This window comes from Bidens hawaiensis, unplaced genomic scaffold (genome assembly GCF_021521415.1).
Source record: "Bidens hawaiensis isolate Kalapana, Puna unplaced genomic scaffold, B.hawaiensis_p1.1 tig00040103_1, whole genome shotgun sequence".
NCBI lineage: Eukaryota > Viridiplantae > Streptophyta > Magnoliopsida > Asterales > Asteraceae > Bidens > Bidens hawaiensis.
This window is the reverse complement of record NW_027497073.1, coordinates 1-17,088: the sequence shown is the minus strand read 5'-3', so window position 1 is coordinate 17,088 and position 17,088 is coordinate 1. Positions and strand designations below refer to the sequence as shown.

The 17,088-nt window shown below is 35.9% G+C and overlaps 1 protein-coding gene across 1 annotated transcript; it reads left to right on the top strand.

Moving 5' to 3' along the window:
* Positions 1-1,909: 1,909 nt before the first annotated feature.
* Positions 1,910-6,345, top strand: LOC143591849 (pyruvate kinase isozyme G, chloroplastic-like). Its single transcript, XM_077071928.1, has 12 exons — positions 1,910-1,966; positions 3,100-3,351; positions 3,429-3,594; positions 3,668-3,802; positions 3,894-4,004; positions 4,089-4,177; positions 4,287-4,349; positions 4,460-4,635; positions 4,736-4,832; positions 4,922-5,070; positions 5,163-5,271; positions 6,050-6,345. The coding sequence occupies exons 2-12, from the start codon at positions 3,199-3,201 to the stop codon at positions 6,161-6,163; spliced, it is 1,362 nt and encodes a 453-aa protein (XP_076928043.1). The 5' UTR covers positions 1,910-1,966; positions 3,100-3,198; the 3' UTR covers positions 6,164-6,345.
* The last annotated feature ends 10,743 nt before the right edge of the window (positions 6,346-17,088 follow it).

Below are 17,088 nucleotides of genomic sequence, written 5' to 3'. Positions count from 1 at the left end.
ATTTAAATCATTTTACAACTTTTCCAACTGGAATGCATTTCGAAAGACCAATATGAACCAAAGAAAATAATGATAATGATGATAATAATAGTAATAATAATAAGGTACTAACATATGCTAAATAGCACATATAAAACACAAAAGGAAAGTTTTTTATATTAAGATTAAAAACATCACCATGGGAAGGGAATTGAACTCATGACATTTGATTTCATAAACTATCACTCTATCCATTATACCAAAGAGTAATTTTTCGTATGCTTATGTTTAAAAACAAAATCATATGTAATATATATATATATATATTAACGATCATGAGCCTCTTAGAGTGATGGGCCTGAGTCCTTATTGTGAAGTGTATTATGCTATAGCTGATCTTATATTTGGTGTAAGCATGAGAACAATGACTTTGATATTGCTTAAAACATGTGCTCATCGTATCAATCAATATTATTCGTTTTGTTCAACGGGAACTCACAAGTTAGTTTTAGTTAAAGGATTAAAAACTTCCCATTAGTTTTAGTTAAAGGATTATATGTTATGAAAATCTCCCACCAAGCACGCTTATCTGTAAAGTTATCTCGTTAAAGACATTTGACCAAAACTTGTAGATGGCACATGATGCTAGAACATTCCCTATGTCATAATATCTCAAATGTGAACACATGTTGTGAAATTTATCCAAGGCGTCACGTTCATCTATAGGGTGTCATGTGACTTCCCGATTCATGCGTTATAATTAACGAACTCCCATGGTTTTCTTCAACATCACAAATATTATATATCATACGATATATGATCTCATAAATGTACATATTAAGGTCATTACACTCCATGAAGCTAGCAGGAGTGTAGAATCAGGTACATGAGTTAACTTTTTTGGCTTTCGTGTGGGCGAGAGATGCACAAAATCCAACTATAATCTATAAATAGTCGATATTGTTCAAATGAAGAAAGGATGTAATAATAATTTTAGAACAAACCTTTATCCACTATTCTTCTTATATACAAAGTAGAATCACATATAAATGATATATATCCAATCTAGTATTCATAGAAATATAAAAAGTCATTTTTACTATAATTTTATATCAAACGTATGTATGTTACTACAATGTAACACACATAACATGCAATGGACTACAAATGACAAAATAGCATGTAATGGACTACGACTGCCAATATAGAACGAATATGAGTGATTTGTTGTACCCTTTCCTGTTAGGTAATATCACCACTAGCCGATCTTTAGCAAGATTTTTAACAATATAAAATGAACCTAAAACTATAACTACAACTTGTATAACACATGACCAATTTTTCAACCACCAAATACACTTTACATCTCAATTTCATAGTCTACTAATTAAAAATTAGGCAATCTAGTTGATTTCAGCCAATTTATAACAAAAGACAAAAAATAGCGCTGCATTCATTTTCTTTCTTTATACATTTTAAACAACACTTGTAACTATCTCCAATATCCGAGTGAGCCTTCTTGAGACGAGATGTTAACTAACTTTCCTATCATAATGAACACCATTACGAAGAAACGTAATAATTCTCTTGAGTCAGGCTTCGAATCTAACTTTAAAGATCCAATCCTCAACCATAAGGCCAATTGCACAATAATTATTATTTAGTTAAAACATTTGGACCCTGTTCGGATTATTCGCATCCAATTGCATACAAGTAATCACCACATGATACCCAAAATCCTGGTGGGCCCAGTCAAAGTCCAATTCTGTGTCACACACCCTCTCGCCGTTCACAACCTCGATCCGCAATGGCGACTATCAGTTTACGCACTCCGGCATTCAAATCCGACGCCTGCGGATCGCTGCAGTCCGTACGCAAATTCGTTAATTCGAATCAACGGCTACGTGTTCGGAAATCGGTGAGTTCGAAGAAGATCGTTGCACAGAGCTACGAGCCACTAGTTTCTTCCAACGGTCCAATCTATCTGGTATACCTATTGCTTTCACTGATTATTAGCAGTTTTTTAGGTTTTGTATATATTTATACATTTCTATTGGTTTAAGTTATTGTGAAGGCTAGAATAATATAGTAACATACCTGTAATAAATGAAAACTAGCTGTTAGTTAAATTGTAATAGTATCATTGTTAGTTACACTTATAAACATTACTTATAATAATCATAGTTATGGTAGTAAGATATATTACTGATATTTGACATCTTAGCCTATTGTAATGAAGAACTTACTTGAGATTCGATTAGTGATAGGCACTGTCGCTAGGCCGTAAATGAACAGAACCGAACAAGGCCTTGTTCATGTTCGTCTGTTAAGCAGACAAGCGAATGGTTTATGACGTGTTCATTCATAAGGAAATGAACTTGTTTGTGAATGGTTCATGGACAGCGACCAGCTGAACACAAACAATGTTTTGTTTGATATGGCTAACAGATAATGGTTGTTCTTAACGGTTCGGTCCAGCTACCAAGTTTGTGTTGGTGTTTTCTTTCTTTAGCATTCATATTCGTATGTTAATTTACATATAAGTTAATCACATAATATGCATATATAATTTTTTTTGTAGTTAATAATTTTGCTTTCATATGTATGATATGATTAGAAAAGTCATTGTTTATAGACAAACAAACATTAACAAACGTAAACGAAATCACTATCGAATGTTCGCGGACACAATTGAACAAGCATGGCTTCTGTTTGTGCTCGTTGCCTCGTTCATTTAGTTAATCGAACGGCATTCCTTGTTCATGTTCGTTCATTTATTAAACGAACGAACATAAACGAACTTCACGTCGAACAGTTCACGAACAGTTCGCCAAATGTTTGGTTCGTTTACAACCCTAACTGTCATTGATTTTTTTCTGCTGAGATTAGGGTTTACCATATATAATTAATGGAGGATTTTGATTTACCATGATTTGTGCACTTGATTTGCACATTGTGTATGGAAGATGAACTTTCTGTTCAGTTTGACCTGAAACAATTGTATATGATGCCAGTGTATGATTGTGAGATGTTTAATATGAAATTTTCTACTTTAGCATAAAAGAGAAGATTAAAGGTTAATTTAACAATCAATTATGGGATTTTTTTTTTGAGTTGCAGTCTAGTGATAGCAGCTTAAGGCCACCTCAAATTTCTCTAGATGCTCAAAGGAAAACAAAGATAGTGTGTACAATTGGCCCTTCAACAAGTTCACGTGAAATGATATGGAAGTTGGCTGAAACAGGGATGAATGTGGCTCGTCTAAATATGTCACATGGGGATCATGCATCACATCAAAAAACCATTAATCTTGTCAAAGAATACAATGCTCAATTTAGTGAAAAAGTTATAGCAATAATGTTGGATACAAAGGTATGCCTTTGTGTAATATAACATTATTATTATTATCTTTATGCATCTTAGTAATTATGTTCATTCTGTTGCTTTAGGGACCTGAGGTCAGAAGTGGAGATGTACCTAAACCAATTTTTCTTAAAGAAGGACAAGATTTCAATTTCACTATTAATAGAGGAGTCAGCACAGATGACACTGTTAGTGTTAATTATGATGATTTTATAAACGATGTCGAGCCTGGAGATATACTATTGGTTGATGGTAAGACTTCATTCAGCACACTTGTCATCTGCAATTATTAACTCACATACATTTTACATTGCCTTTTTTGTAGGTGGAATGATGTCACTGGCTGTTAAATCTAAGACCAAAGATTTAGTAAAATGCGAAGTAATTGATGGTGGAGAACTTAAATCAAGGAGGCATCTAAACGTGCGTGGGAAAAGTGCCACTTTGCCTTCAATAACAGGTTTATTTCAACTTATTTTACAAATATGTCATATTTTTTTTCCTTTTGTTTCATACTAATTAGTAATTGCTAAATTGGTTCTAATTTACAGATAAAGATTGGGAAGATATAAAGTTTGGAGTGGATAACGAGGTTGATTTCTATGCTGTTTCGTTTGTGAAAAATGCTGAAGTGGTTCGTGAGCTGAAAGATTATCTCAAAAGTAAGGCTCTTGTATTTTTTTTCTTCTTTTGTGTTATTTCTCTTTTATTTGTTTATAGTTGTTTGAGCTTAATCTCTTTTGTAGGCTGCAATGCTGATATCCATGTGATTGTCAAAATTGAAAGTGCAGACTCAATAGTTAACCTTCCTTCTATACTTGCTGCATCTGATGGGGTTAGCTTATATCATATTTTCCTTCTAATTCTTAAAAATAATTATAGTTATAATAACACTAATAATAACAATAAACATCTTCTCTTAAGTTTATTATCATTTTGTTAAGGCTATGGTTGCACGTGGTGACCTTGGTGCAGAGCTTCCGATTGAAGAAGTCCCTTTATTGCAGGTAATTAAGTTAAACACATCACACACCACATATTATTTTCTTGCTTGATATTTTTACATCTTTTAAATATGAATTAGCTATAATCTCATAATTGCCTATTGATTAATCAGGAAGACATCATTAGAAGATGCCAAGACTTGCAGAAACCAGTCATAGTAGCAACAAACATGCTAGAAAGCATGATTGATCACCCGACCCCAACAAGAGCTGAAGTTTCTGATATTGCAATAGCCGTACGACAAGGCGCTGATGCCATCATGCTCTCTGGAGAAACTGCCCATGGAAAGTAAGTACTATTATTATTATTATTATTATTATTATTTTATTAACCACTTTTGCATTCACATTATTTGCATTAACTATTGTTTACATTCTAATATGTATAGGTTTCCACTGAAAGCTGTGAAAGTAATGCACACTGTGTCATTGAGGACCGAATCAAGTTCAATCAACATGGTTCCTCTTGGTCGTAAATCTAAAAAGGTGTGTGGCAATTAATGCAATCAGAAAATATTACATTATTGCTAATATAATAATGTATTTCATATTGACCAATCTGACAATCTTTTCAGAGCCATATGGGTGAGATTTTTGGCTACCATGCTGCAACAATAGCCAACACTCTCGCGACTCCTATCCTTGTCTTTACAAGAACCGGGTCCATGGCTGTTATTTTAAGCCATTACCGCCCGTTCTCAACTATCTTTGCCTTCACAAACGTGTGAGTATTGTACAGATATTTAACATTACATATTATTACCATGATTGGTCATTACTGTAGATTTAATATCATAAACTGATGGCCTTGTGCAGAAAAAGAGTTCAACAAAGATTGATTCTTTATCATGGTGTTATGCCAATATACATGGAGTTCTCTGATGATGCTGAGGAGACCTTTTCTAGAGCTCTTAAGATTTTAGTGGTTAGTATGATTTACCATTTTTTTAAAGAAAATGATTGCATTTGACTAGACAAATAGTTTAAAAGAAAGTTAATGTCTAAATTCCCCCTCAATAACAACAAAATGTGAATTATGGGCTTATGTCTGCTTAATGAGCAAGCCGAGCCCAAGCTGAAGCGCTCGAAGATAAACAAGCCAGCTCGAGCTCGGCTCGTAAAAACATCGACCAGCTCTTTTGAAGTAAAAATATCTAAGTAAAACTCAATATTATAAATTATATTGTGGTCTGTAGTAGTCTAGTGGACTCATGGATTATGTTATGCGGGCGTATGTATAAATGAATCAGGTTATACTTGATAAGTGTTAAAATTTTGGCTTAACTTAAATGAGCCAAATGAGTCAAGCGAACAAACTTTGGCTCAAGCTCGGCTTGTTTACAAACCAAGGTAGCTATTATGGGATTTTTGAACAGATAATATGTGAATTTTATGATGCTTTCTAATGAACAGATAAGTAATTTCAAATATACCAAAATGCAGCTTACATCTTTTGGTTATCATATGCAAGGAAAATGTTTTTTTTTTTTTTTTATAATATGTAACATACTTTCAAATTAATTTCACATATGCATGCTATACAGAAGGTTAATACATACACTGGTAAAAAAGTGAAAGCACGCTCATACAATAAAATTAACGTTATTTCTTAAATACAATGGCTAAACTGGTGAAACTAAGTTATATTTCAGTGTAATATGTTCTTAATTGTTAACATTTATATGATTTTATATATTTATTAGGACAAGAGTTTGGTGAAGGAAGGGCAGTATATTACTCTTGTTCAAAGTGGAGCCCAACCAATTTGGCGTCAAGAGTCGACTCACCACATACAAGTTCGCATGGTTCTAGGTTGACTCAGGTACACAAAATATCACACGACATGAGTTTTTTCAAGGCCTGAGTAATTTGCAATAAATATTAAGTGCTTACTGAATATTAGGTTTTGGTGTATATTTATTGATTAGAAATTGTTTTTTGCCATCATCATCCCTCATTAGAGAACAAAAGAATAGACAAGATAGGTTTTCTTTCCTTTTGAATTATACTTGTTTAAACCAACCAATTGTTGATTTATATGCTGATTTTTTTTTCATGTTATATTTTAAATATAATGCAGTTCAACCATCTTTTGTTATGTACAATGCATTTTGTTTTGTTGAGGATTCCATACTCATGTAACCGGTCTACCAGTGAAAAAAATAGTTATTTGCCACTCAAAATCTTGATAAATACAAGGTGTGTGGAACATGCATTAACATACTTTAAGGAAAACCTTTATAACTATAGCTCGTTAGTGACGTTTTTAGTGGAATCCGAAAACTATTTTTTATGCGGCGAATATGCTAAATGACAAACCATGGAAAAATAGTTATTTGCCACTTTAATTCTTGATAAATACAAGTCGTGTGGACTGTGGAGCGCGTGCCAAAACTCTCTAAGGGAAACCTTTCTAACTATAGGCTGTTAGCGACATTTTTTAATGGAATCCAAAATTACTTTTTATGCAGTGAATACCACTAATTTGCCACTCAAAAGTGTTATGACTAATAAAAGTCGTGTGGATCATGTATTAATATACTCTATAGGAAAACCTTTCAAACTATAGGTTATTAGTGATTTTGGCTGCCTTTAAAGATTAATATTTCTTCAAGTTGCATTTTTTGCACTCACTCACCTTCACTTTTATTTACAGCACAAATAGTAACTCATGCTTGCTGGTTTCTAGAATCTTGCATTTGCCATTCCCAAAAAAAAATAATAAAAATCAGGAGCTATAGACGAGGTTAAACATATACTTCGGTTTGGAAAATGAAGTTCCTATAGTTCTACATTCCTATATTTTTTTTGAATGACAATTTGGATTACTGACGGGTGGCCCACTCGATCATCTTCATTACCCGAATATGATGTTGGGTTCGTAGGCCTTTTTTGGTCCGCTTTTTTAATTAAAGTCAAAAGGAGAGTCGGGTGCGGGCAGTCGGGCCCAAGCCCAGCCCAGTTTTAGATTTCTTGCTTAATAATTTACTAACCCTGGTTCAATATCTATATAAACCACATCATACACTTGTAATCATTATTAACAATATCTAGTTGCCACCCGTGGACGCAGGTCAGTTTAGACCGAACCACCTTAAATCCTCGTGTTCGTTATTGCTTTCGCGTGTGTGTTCAGTTTCGTGTGTGCATTTAATCATAACAAGTGGTATCTAGAGCTTAGGTTCGGGATCACACGAAGAACACTTTGAACCGTCTCTTACGCCGCCGCATCAACGCTAGCAGTTGCTAGGGTTTCGCCATCGCCATCGTACGATTCTGCCGTTGCAGTAGCGCCGCTAGGACCGACCAACGGAGGTTCTGTTTATTTTTTGAAAGCAACTACCGCCAGCCAAAAGGCCGCCGTCGCCGCCCAGTTATTTGTCGGAGCTTTAAAGATCTTCAGGTTAGTTTTATGTAGGGCAGGAGGGCAGGGAATTTGATTTATTTTGGGTGTTGTTCGTGAAGAATAAAGAATGGAAAATTGTATTGTTATTAGAGAAAATTACAGTTTGAGTCCCTGTGGTTTTAAGGCGGGAGCATAATGAGTCTTTGAAAATTTTTTTGAACTGGTTGAGTCCCCGTGGTTTCAGAAACAAACCAATTGAGTCCCTGCCATTACTTAACTTTCAGGGTAAAACTTTCATTTTACTGAAACCTTAGGGACTTAAATTGTTCGTTTTTGAAACCATAGGGATTCAAATTGTTCGTTTATGAAACCACAGGGACTCAACCAGTTCAAAAAATTTTTCAAGGACTCATTGTGTCTCCGCCCTAAAACCACAGGGACGCAAACAGTAATTTTCTCTTGTTATTATTTTCTTGGGGCTCGTGACATTCATGGAAAAGTGAAAGATCACCTTTTCTTCTTTGTTGTTATTCGTGGCAAAACACCAAAGGAAAGCAAAAAGATTTTCCTTCTTATTTTTGTTTTGCTATTAGACCAAGATATTTGAACTAGAGGTTCGTTTAAGCAAAGCACAAGCCAAGAACATTTGAATCAAGATTCTATTTTTAGTTGAAGAACAGTCGTTAAATAAAATTTTTTTTTAAAGATGCGGAGAGCCAGTGCCACTGCTTTTGTCAGGTTTTATCGTTTCAATTTTCTGATTTTTCAGTTTGTTATCCCGCTGCGTATAAATAGGTTGATTATTTAACAGAGTTCAGTAGAACAGCCGTTAAGTGCCATTGCTGTGTCTGCCTCTGTTTTTTAATCCAGGTTTTCGTTTTAGTCATTATAATGGCAGAAGACGAAAATGTTTCGATACAGAAGTTTGATGGACAGAAATTTGGTTGGTGGAAGATGTAGATAGAACCGCTGCTTTGTCAGAAAGACTTAGATGTAATGTTTGAGGATGAAAAACCAGAAAAGTTGTCAGATGAGGATTGGAAGAAGTTAGACAAGAAAACTAGGGCTTGTATTACATTTTCGTTATCGGAAGATGTGGCGTTTAACATCATGAAAGAAACCACAGCCCGTGGTATGATGGAGGCACTATCCAACATGTATGAGAAGCCTTCGGCAGCGAATAAGGTCTATCTTATCTGAGAGCTAGTGACAACAAGAATGAAAGAGGGTGGTTCAGTTACAACGCATGTTAATAATCTTAATTTGATCTTGTCCCGCTTAGTGTCAGTTGACATTAAGTTTGATGATGAAGTTCAAGGCCTATTATTATTATCCTCTTTGACCGACAGTTGGTCGCAAATAGTGAATGGGGTTTGTAGTTCGTCTACAAAAATTACTTTTGATGGGATTCGGGACCTGATTCAGGGAGAAGATTCAAGACGCAGAAGTTCAGGTGAATTATCAGGCAATATGCCAGTCACAGAAGGTAGAGGTAGGGAAAAAAATGATGAAGTGGGAGCAGGAAGAGGAGTTAGCCTAAGACTCGTAAAGATATTGAATGCTGGAATTGTAAAGAGTTGGGACACTTCAGGAATCAATGTCCGAATGGTAAGAAAGAAGTGAACTCTACAGAATATGACACAGATTACCGGGTCAGTAGTGATGAGGCTTTGGTTTGTAGTGTTGAGAGTAACGTTGATGCTTGGGTGATGGATTCTGATGCATCGCTTCATGCCACTCACTATAGTGAAACGATGAAAAATCTAAAGTTTGGGGATTTTGGAAAGGTTCGACTTGCGAACGATGATATTTTAGAGGTTACGGGTATGGGAGTTGTTGATTTGATAACTTCAGCCGGTACTTCTTGGACTTTGAAATACGTGAGGGTTATTCCAAGTTTGAAGAAATGTTTGATTTCAGTTGGGCAGTTGGAAGACCAGGGGCACGATGTTAAGTTCGGGAATGGGCAGTAGAAGTAGTCAAAGGGAATCTCGTGGTTGCTCGTGGCAAGAAAATGGGTTCGCTGTTTATGGTCGATATGTCATCGAAAGGAGTGGATCCAATTTTGGTGAAAGATAAAATCTGGTTCATAGAATCTCGTGGGTAGAAGAAGGTTCACTTTACAAGTAACAAACCCAGAGCCAAAGTGAAGATTCAGGATGAACGAGCTAGGAAGGTTAAATCAGGTAGGGGACATCGTGACAATGGGAGCACAGGTCGTGTTTCAGTTACAGTTCTAGGTCGGTGGATTAAGAAAACTAGTATTCCAGCTGTAAAAGTTTCTCCAGTAAATTACTTGCTGAATATGGAGAGTGTTTATTCTCGGGGTATCTCAGGACCGACGGTTCGTTACAGTGGGAGCCGGTTGGGACTAAGAACGGGTCAAGGGCAGTTTTAGCCGTGACTGACATGTTGGAGCTCTGGGGAGCTTCAATGGGCCTTCAGGTTCATTGATGAGAAGGCGGTGACAGCTAGAAGAAGTTTAATGTTTAGATTACAGAAGTACGATATGGAGTGCAGAGAAGAGAACTCAAGGCCTCCGAATGGGAGATTGTTGGGTTCATAGGCCTTTTTTTGTCCGGTTTTTTAATTGAAGTCAAAAGGAGAGACGGGTGCGGGCAGCCGGGCCCAAGCCCAGCTCACTTTTAGATTTCTTGCTTAATAATTTATTAACTCTGGTTCAATATATATAAACCACATCATGTACTTGTAATCATTGTCACTCAATAAAGAATATCTAGTTGTCACCCGTGGACTTAGGTCAGTTTAGATCGAACCACGTTAAATCCTCGTGTTCGTTTATTACTTTCGCGTGTGTGTTCAGTTTCGTGTGCGCGTTTAATCCTAACATATGAAACCTTGGAGTACTAGGCTGGCACGTCCCAGAAGGGAAGCTCGTACATCACCTACAATTTAGTTGGTCGAAAATTAGATTGAAAAGAATTTAATAACTTTTATCTAAACTATAAATATTTAAAAAATCCGTAATAAAACAAAAAATGTGAGTTGTGTATGTTAAGGTTGATTAGTCCACTTGACTAGTAGTCCAAAAAAGTACCGATAGGATGCAATTGGATTAGTGGATTCCACGTCAGAATTCCGTGTACGGAATCAAGTCCATCTCTATAAGTACCCACCCCTCAGTCACTCATCTTCTTCAATCTCCTTTTAATTGATTTTGTTGTTTGTAATTTACAAAAGGTTATATGGATTACACACATCTTGTTACGAAGGAAGGTGCAAGGGAATCGCTCATCGCCATTTCTAACGGTGTTGTCAAAGAGATTGCTTGTTTACCGAAGGCTGCGAACGCCAAGAATGTAGCAGATGTCGACCTGACTACGAATAGTAGAAACAAGACGATTGATGAATTGAGATCGGAATTGATTTCACTTGCGTCTTTTGAACCATCCGCGGGTTATAAGGTTTAGATGTTATGGTGGATTTGAACGTCTTTAGTATTGTTACTTGATTTTATGCGTTTCATTTGCTAGTATTGTAATGAAATTATTTCAAGTTAATGCTTCATTAGGTATGAAGTTATTTATATAGGCTTTATATGATTTTGCTTTTCTTCCTTAAAAATCTCATTTACAGGTAATTATTATTATGTTTAATAGTTTATTTAAGAGTTTGAAATAACAAAGATATACCAAAACATAAAACATTCCAAAGCATAAGTAAAATTGCAAATTTACGCCAACCTGAAAACTATATTATTAAAATTATTATAACATTTTCTGGTTTTTGAATCTGGTCTAACAAGTGTACCAGTAAAGTGACCGAAGCGCGATCTAATTATGAAAAGATTACGTTTTGTATAAGTTTATCACCTCAAAGAATCCTTTGACTCCGCTTTACTAAAGAACAAATTCATTTCCATGTATAATTCCCATCTCAGCTTTCCCTCGACTTCGCCTATATGCTAATATACACAAGGAACCCACATACCACCTAGGAACGCTTCAAAATTTCCAAAACTCTCTATTCATATAAAAAAAATATCTCAAAAAGTCTTAAGAACACACTTTGAAGTTTCAATTCTCACACGCAGACACTTTGAGTTTCATATCGAATGATGGAATAAAGTTCTTTAGGTTTCTAAGGATATATTTAACGAAGGGAATCGTTCAAATATCAAAGGATGTAAAATAGGTTACAGAGGTGGAATGAAGGTTAACATGAAGATTGCTGAAAAGTTGATGATGCGCCAGGTTAGTCACATGACCCGTATAATACTTATATGGCTCGTATGGCAACACCGGCGGCTAAAGCTAGTGCTTACACAAAACAATTCATATCACAATCACAAGGTCGTATGAGTGGTCGTATTTATGGCGCACAAAACAATTCATATCACAATCACAAGGTCGTATGAGTGGTCGTATTTATGGCTTGCGCGTATGAGCTTGTATGACAATTATATGGTTGTGTTGGATTTTATGGACCGGTTCGGTAAAGTCAACGCAGCTGACTGAGTTTTGACCCGTAAGAGTTACACATTGGACAACGAACATAAAATCCACTTAACGAGATTAACTGGTATACACGAACCGTTAACGAAACAGATTGTGATTATATAATCATCTTATATAATTATATATATAAGGTGGTTTATTATTTATAAATGATACGGGCTTTTAAACGTGTGTTGTGCGGTTTGGGTTTTGCGGGCCGAGAAGGTTAATATTATGATTTAGGTTAAGAATATAACTTAATCATAATATATATATATATATATATATGGATATATATATCTCCCTGCCTCTCTCTCGTGATACAAAAAAGAAAAGAGGAACAAAAAGCAACCAAGCTTTTGTTCTCTTTTACACAGCCGCAACCAGCTTCGTCGGATCGAGCCGCCACCGCGTCAGCCGTTGTTGCGCTATTCCGTCGTAATCCCGTACGCCACCCGGCTGCTGCCGCTGCTGCCGTACGCCACCCGGCTGCTGCCGCTGCTGTCCGTACGCCACTGTCGCCGCGCGTTGTTCGGTTCGTGAACTAGCTTCGGTTCGTTGAACCTCGGTGTCTCGACCGGTTAATCATTAACCGAGGTATATATTATCTCATCAGTAGTTAATAATATATTGTTTAATATTACCGTGCTCGTATGGTTATGTAACCGGATCCTGTCGGGTTTAGTTTCGGTGCTGATTATTTGTTTATATTCCGCTGCGCATTTATTAATTAATAATTTAATACGATTAATTATTATTTGTCATATTTATGGAACCGCGTTTAATAAATAAAAGAGAGAACCGCCATTTTGGTCCTGTGGTTTGTTTTAACTATTTTGGTCCAATTTTCAAACCCTTAACAATTTTAGTCATTAAAGTTTCATTTTTTAACGATTTCAGTCCAATTAATAAACCCCATCCATCTTCTTTGTTAAAACTAGGGGCATTTTTGTCACACCCCGACTAACACAATGCGGAAGCGTATAACGGGAATGTAACAGACACCTCTGGTATCCACAACATTATTTATAAAGAAACATTACAAACTAATTTACATTATATTACATTGATATATCTTTGTGTTCAAACTATGTGTTACAAAAATTTCAAGTTGAATTGACTAATCCGGTATATTTTCCACGTTTATAGGAGTGCATCTATGTTTCTGCTTTACGAATATGATATTTTTTGGGCATTTCTGAATCGGGGTTACATAGATGCTTTTTATGGAACATTCTTGACTGCAGGGATGAGAAAATTGGCCGAATTCACTCATTTTTTTGATAGACGAATAATTGATGGAATACTTCTAGTTCTGGGGTTGCCACGCTTGACAAAAAGAACCTGGGGCGTATAGCCCAAAAAATTGATCCATTTATAGTCCTCTACTAGTTGTATTAATGGATCGTCCAATTGGAAATGATAACAGAATGCATAGGTTGTTAGAAGAAGTTCTAACATGCATATACATATAGCATACCACTTTATTACCCTATTTCCTAATGCGTTCCACTTATTGAACAGGGTTCTATGGTCGGTCCGTGACCCCTGGATGCCGAAGGCGTCCTTGGGGTAATCTCGTAGTTCCTACGGGGTGGAGATGATGGGGTCGGGCCCACTCCCTCAACCCGTTCTAAAAAAATGGGATTCCGTGTAATAAGCTTTTGATATTCAGCAATTCCTGTTAAAAAATAATCACAAAAATCCAAACATTTATCTATCCAGCCAATATTGAGAATGCTAATTCAATGAGCAATTCAATAAGAGAGCTCGGATAGCAATACCGATTCGATCCGAGCTCTCTTGGAATAAGTTCGACAGCGGATCACGAAATCTTGGTCATCTTCTCTATCTAATGAATGGGGAGTATACCGCATTTAGAAGTCCATTTACTCCGAAATTTAGACAAAAATGGAATTGTAATGCTGGGATCTTGGGTCGAAACAGGTGATATTTTAGTAGGTAAATTAACGCCCCAATATCGGGGATCCCTGGGGAATAGGATCAAGTTGGCCCTTGCGAACAGCTTGATGCACTATCTCCCTTCAACCCTTTGAGCGAAATACTAAAAGAAAGGGGAGTAAATGATGAAGACTAAAAAAACGATTTAAGGTGGCACACAATATGTCGATAATACACAATATGTCCACACATATATGATATATATGTCTGGAGCATATTTGTGCAGTGCTGGGCCGGAGACTCTCTTCAGATTGAGCCCAAATTTTTTATTAATTTGAATGCGCATTACAGTACTTGTATGCTTCTAGCCGGAATTTTATTAAAAATGGGAGCGTATGGATTGATTCGGATTAATATGGAATTATTACCACACGCTCTTTCTATATTTTCTCCTTGGTTGATGATAGTAGGCACATATATGGATAGAACCTATAAAGGGGGCTTGAAAATAAGTAATTTATGCTGGGCTATTATCCTTTTTTTAGGTTCATTAGGATTCTTGTTTTGGAAGATACAGGAGCGAAACAATCAACCTATTGATATTGGAAGATCTTGAGTGACCGATCCGGCAGAACAACTCAAAGATAAAGAAGTATCGTTAATTTCTTCATGCTCGTTCCAAGTTCGAAGTACCAATTGTACAAATAAGAATCCACTTCGTTACATGATTTCTTTAAAACATTAAACTAAAAGCCCATACAAAATGAGCACCTAGGAAAAAAAGGCCATATGCGGATAATGAAGAACCAAAAGACTGAATTACCTGGGATGCCTGTGCCCATAAGAAATCGCAAAATACGTTCGTTTAACTATTCTATTCGCACTATAACCTTGCATCTATTCACATAGCATCGAGCATGTTCCACAATAGATAGCACGACATCACTTTATTCCAACTTCGGTAATCCTGAAAAGTAGTTTAAAACGGGGTCAACTACTGGAGTTGGTGAGTTTCACGAGTTTCAAGAAAACAGTTATGAGTATTCACAAGTTAACACTTGTAGTCATGATATAAGTATGTATGTATGTAAATGATGTAATTATGCTAAGCTACAGTGAAGCCTTGACTGTATGTGCTGCGTGCATCCATTTCCCACGCTCAATCAACCACTGTGGCTCCCTTCCGCCCACAACATGCCCCGGTAGCTATGTCTAACACTACATAGCCTGTATATATAAGTATGGTCATGTGCAAACGGCGCTATGTGACACGGAAACCAGGCCGATTCTGTTTGGGTTTGTCAAACCAATAGTACTATTTACAAGCCATTGGCTCGAAGTTAATCACTGTGATCGTGGGGACTTTCGTTGTTGTTAGGCACTTAGATAATTCACATCATTACAAATTTCAGATATGTATACATAATCAACATGCTTTTCACCCCAAAAGTTCGTAAAACTGTTTAAAGAGTGGGGTCATGAAACTCACTGTTTAGTAGATAATCAGTAGCACGTCGGTTCGAGGTTTGTGTAACTTGTAATCACGGTTTCCTATAATCAATATTATAATAATATTAATATTTTAATATTATTATAATCTCAATACTAAACTGGGCTGTATAACTAATCTGGGTATAGTTGGAATGCCCAGAAAGTGGCGATAGGCTTAGATTGTGATGTTGTTCAATGTCTAATACTTAAAACCGAACTTGGCTCAGATTCCCGTTTTCCTAGCTGGGCCAAGTTGTTTGTTTACGCGTTTAGAAAACAGTTATGGGGAAATAAGCTTGGGTAAATGTATTGGTTAATAAAATGATTATGTTATAAAGAAAGATCACATATTGGGGTCCCGGATTAGCTACAGGGCCCGTTTCCGTTTATTCAGTTTGATTTGAGAAGAAACGCGCATGATCTATCCAGATTGTCCAGGTTTCTCATAGAAAGGTTCGTTTTTACTTAATTAATCCAAAAAATATGATTTTTGATCAATCTTGGTGTTTTGATATTTCCGCAGGTTCGTTAGTCGCGAACTTGCTGGTTTTTATAAAAACTGAATTTGTTTAATCTTCAAATTAGCATAGTTAATTAACCGTTAATCATTAAATTATGAAAATTTAGCCACTTATCAATTAAAATATGTATATTTTTATAAAATATTTCTGGAATTATTTACTGATTTATTAATTTATAAAAAATTCATTTTATCAGCTATATTTCGCCTGAAAATCGTCCGTTTATCCCAAACAATTTCCAAAAATTCCACAAAAATTCCTGAATACTCAAATTATGTCCCAAAACAACCTGTATCAATTCTAGAATGTAAAAAGCTCGTGCAATATTCTTTTAGGCCCAAATTCGGCTATAAAAATTCACACGAACGCATATGCACAAAACACCATTATACTTCTTCAAATTATCCCAAAATTTATTTTGTGATCAAAATACATTGAATATGAGTTCCGTGAAAAATTTCATAATTTTTGAAGCATTTTAACTATTTTTCCCCATTAAACGTCCCAATTCAGTAATAAATTTGTCAAATATTCTCGGATGGTCGAAAAAATTACCAATTTGGACAGGGACTTAATGATATGGTCCCTGATATCTCTGAAAAATTTCAAGACCTAAAAATATGCACATCACAATCTTACCTAAACAGCCTGTAAACGAGTGTTTCGGCATTACCTTAGCGGTTTTGGTTTGTTTCCGCCTTTCTAATCAACTTTTCAAGCTCTTGTGCTCCTATGTAGGCTAGATACAAGTCCTATATCACAAACCAAGCAATTTTTCATCAACATAACAGCCTTGAGTTAGGGTTTTGGCTAGTGCACAAAAACGAACTTTTGAACCGTAAAAATGCCGTTTCAACCCTTTAATCCGTGTTTATGGCCAAAAAAACTATCAAACCAGATTCCTTACCATGTGTATGATCAAAACATGTTTATGGACCATTTTTAGGATTTTTACATGGTTAGGAATGATTTTTTGGCAATCAAACTATGCTTATATGGTATTAATCAAGTTTAAACGAACCGAA

Excerpts from the sequence above, each read along its gene's own strand:
- LOC143591849 (XM_077071928.1), top strand. The coding sequence starts at position 3,199 with ATGATATGGAAGTTGGCTGAAACAGGGATGAATGTGGCTCGTCTAAAT. Across the intron at positions 3,803-3,893 it reads CACTTTGCCTTCAATAACAG|ATAAAGATTGGGAAGATATA; the intron begins GTTTATTTCAAC and ends TCTAATTTACAG. Across the intron at positions 5,071-5,162 it reads ATCTTTGCCTTCACAAACGT|AAAAAGAGTTCAACAAAGAT; the intron begins GTGAGTATTGTA and ends GGCCTTGTGCAG.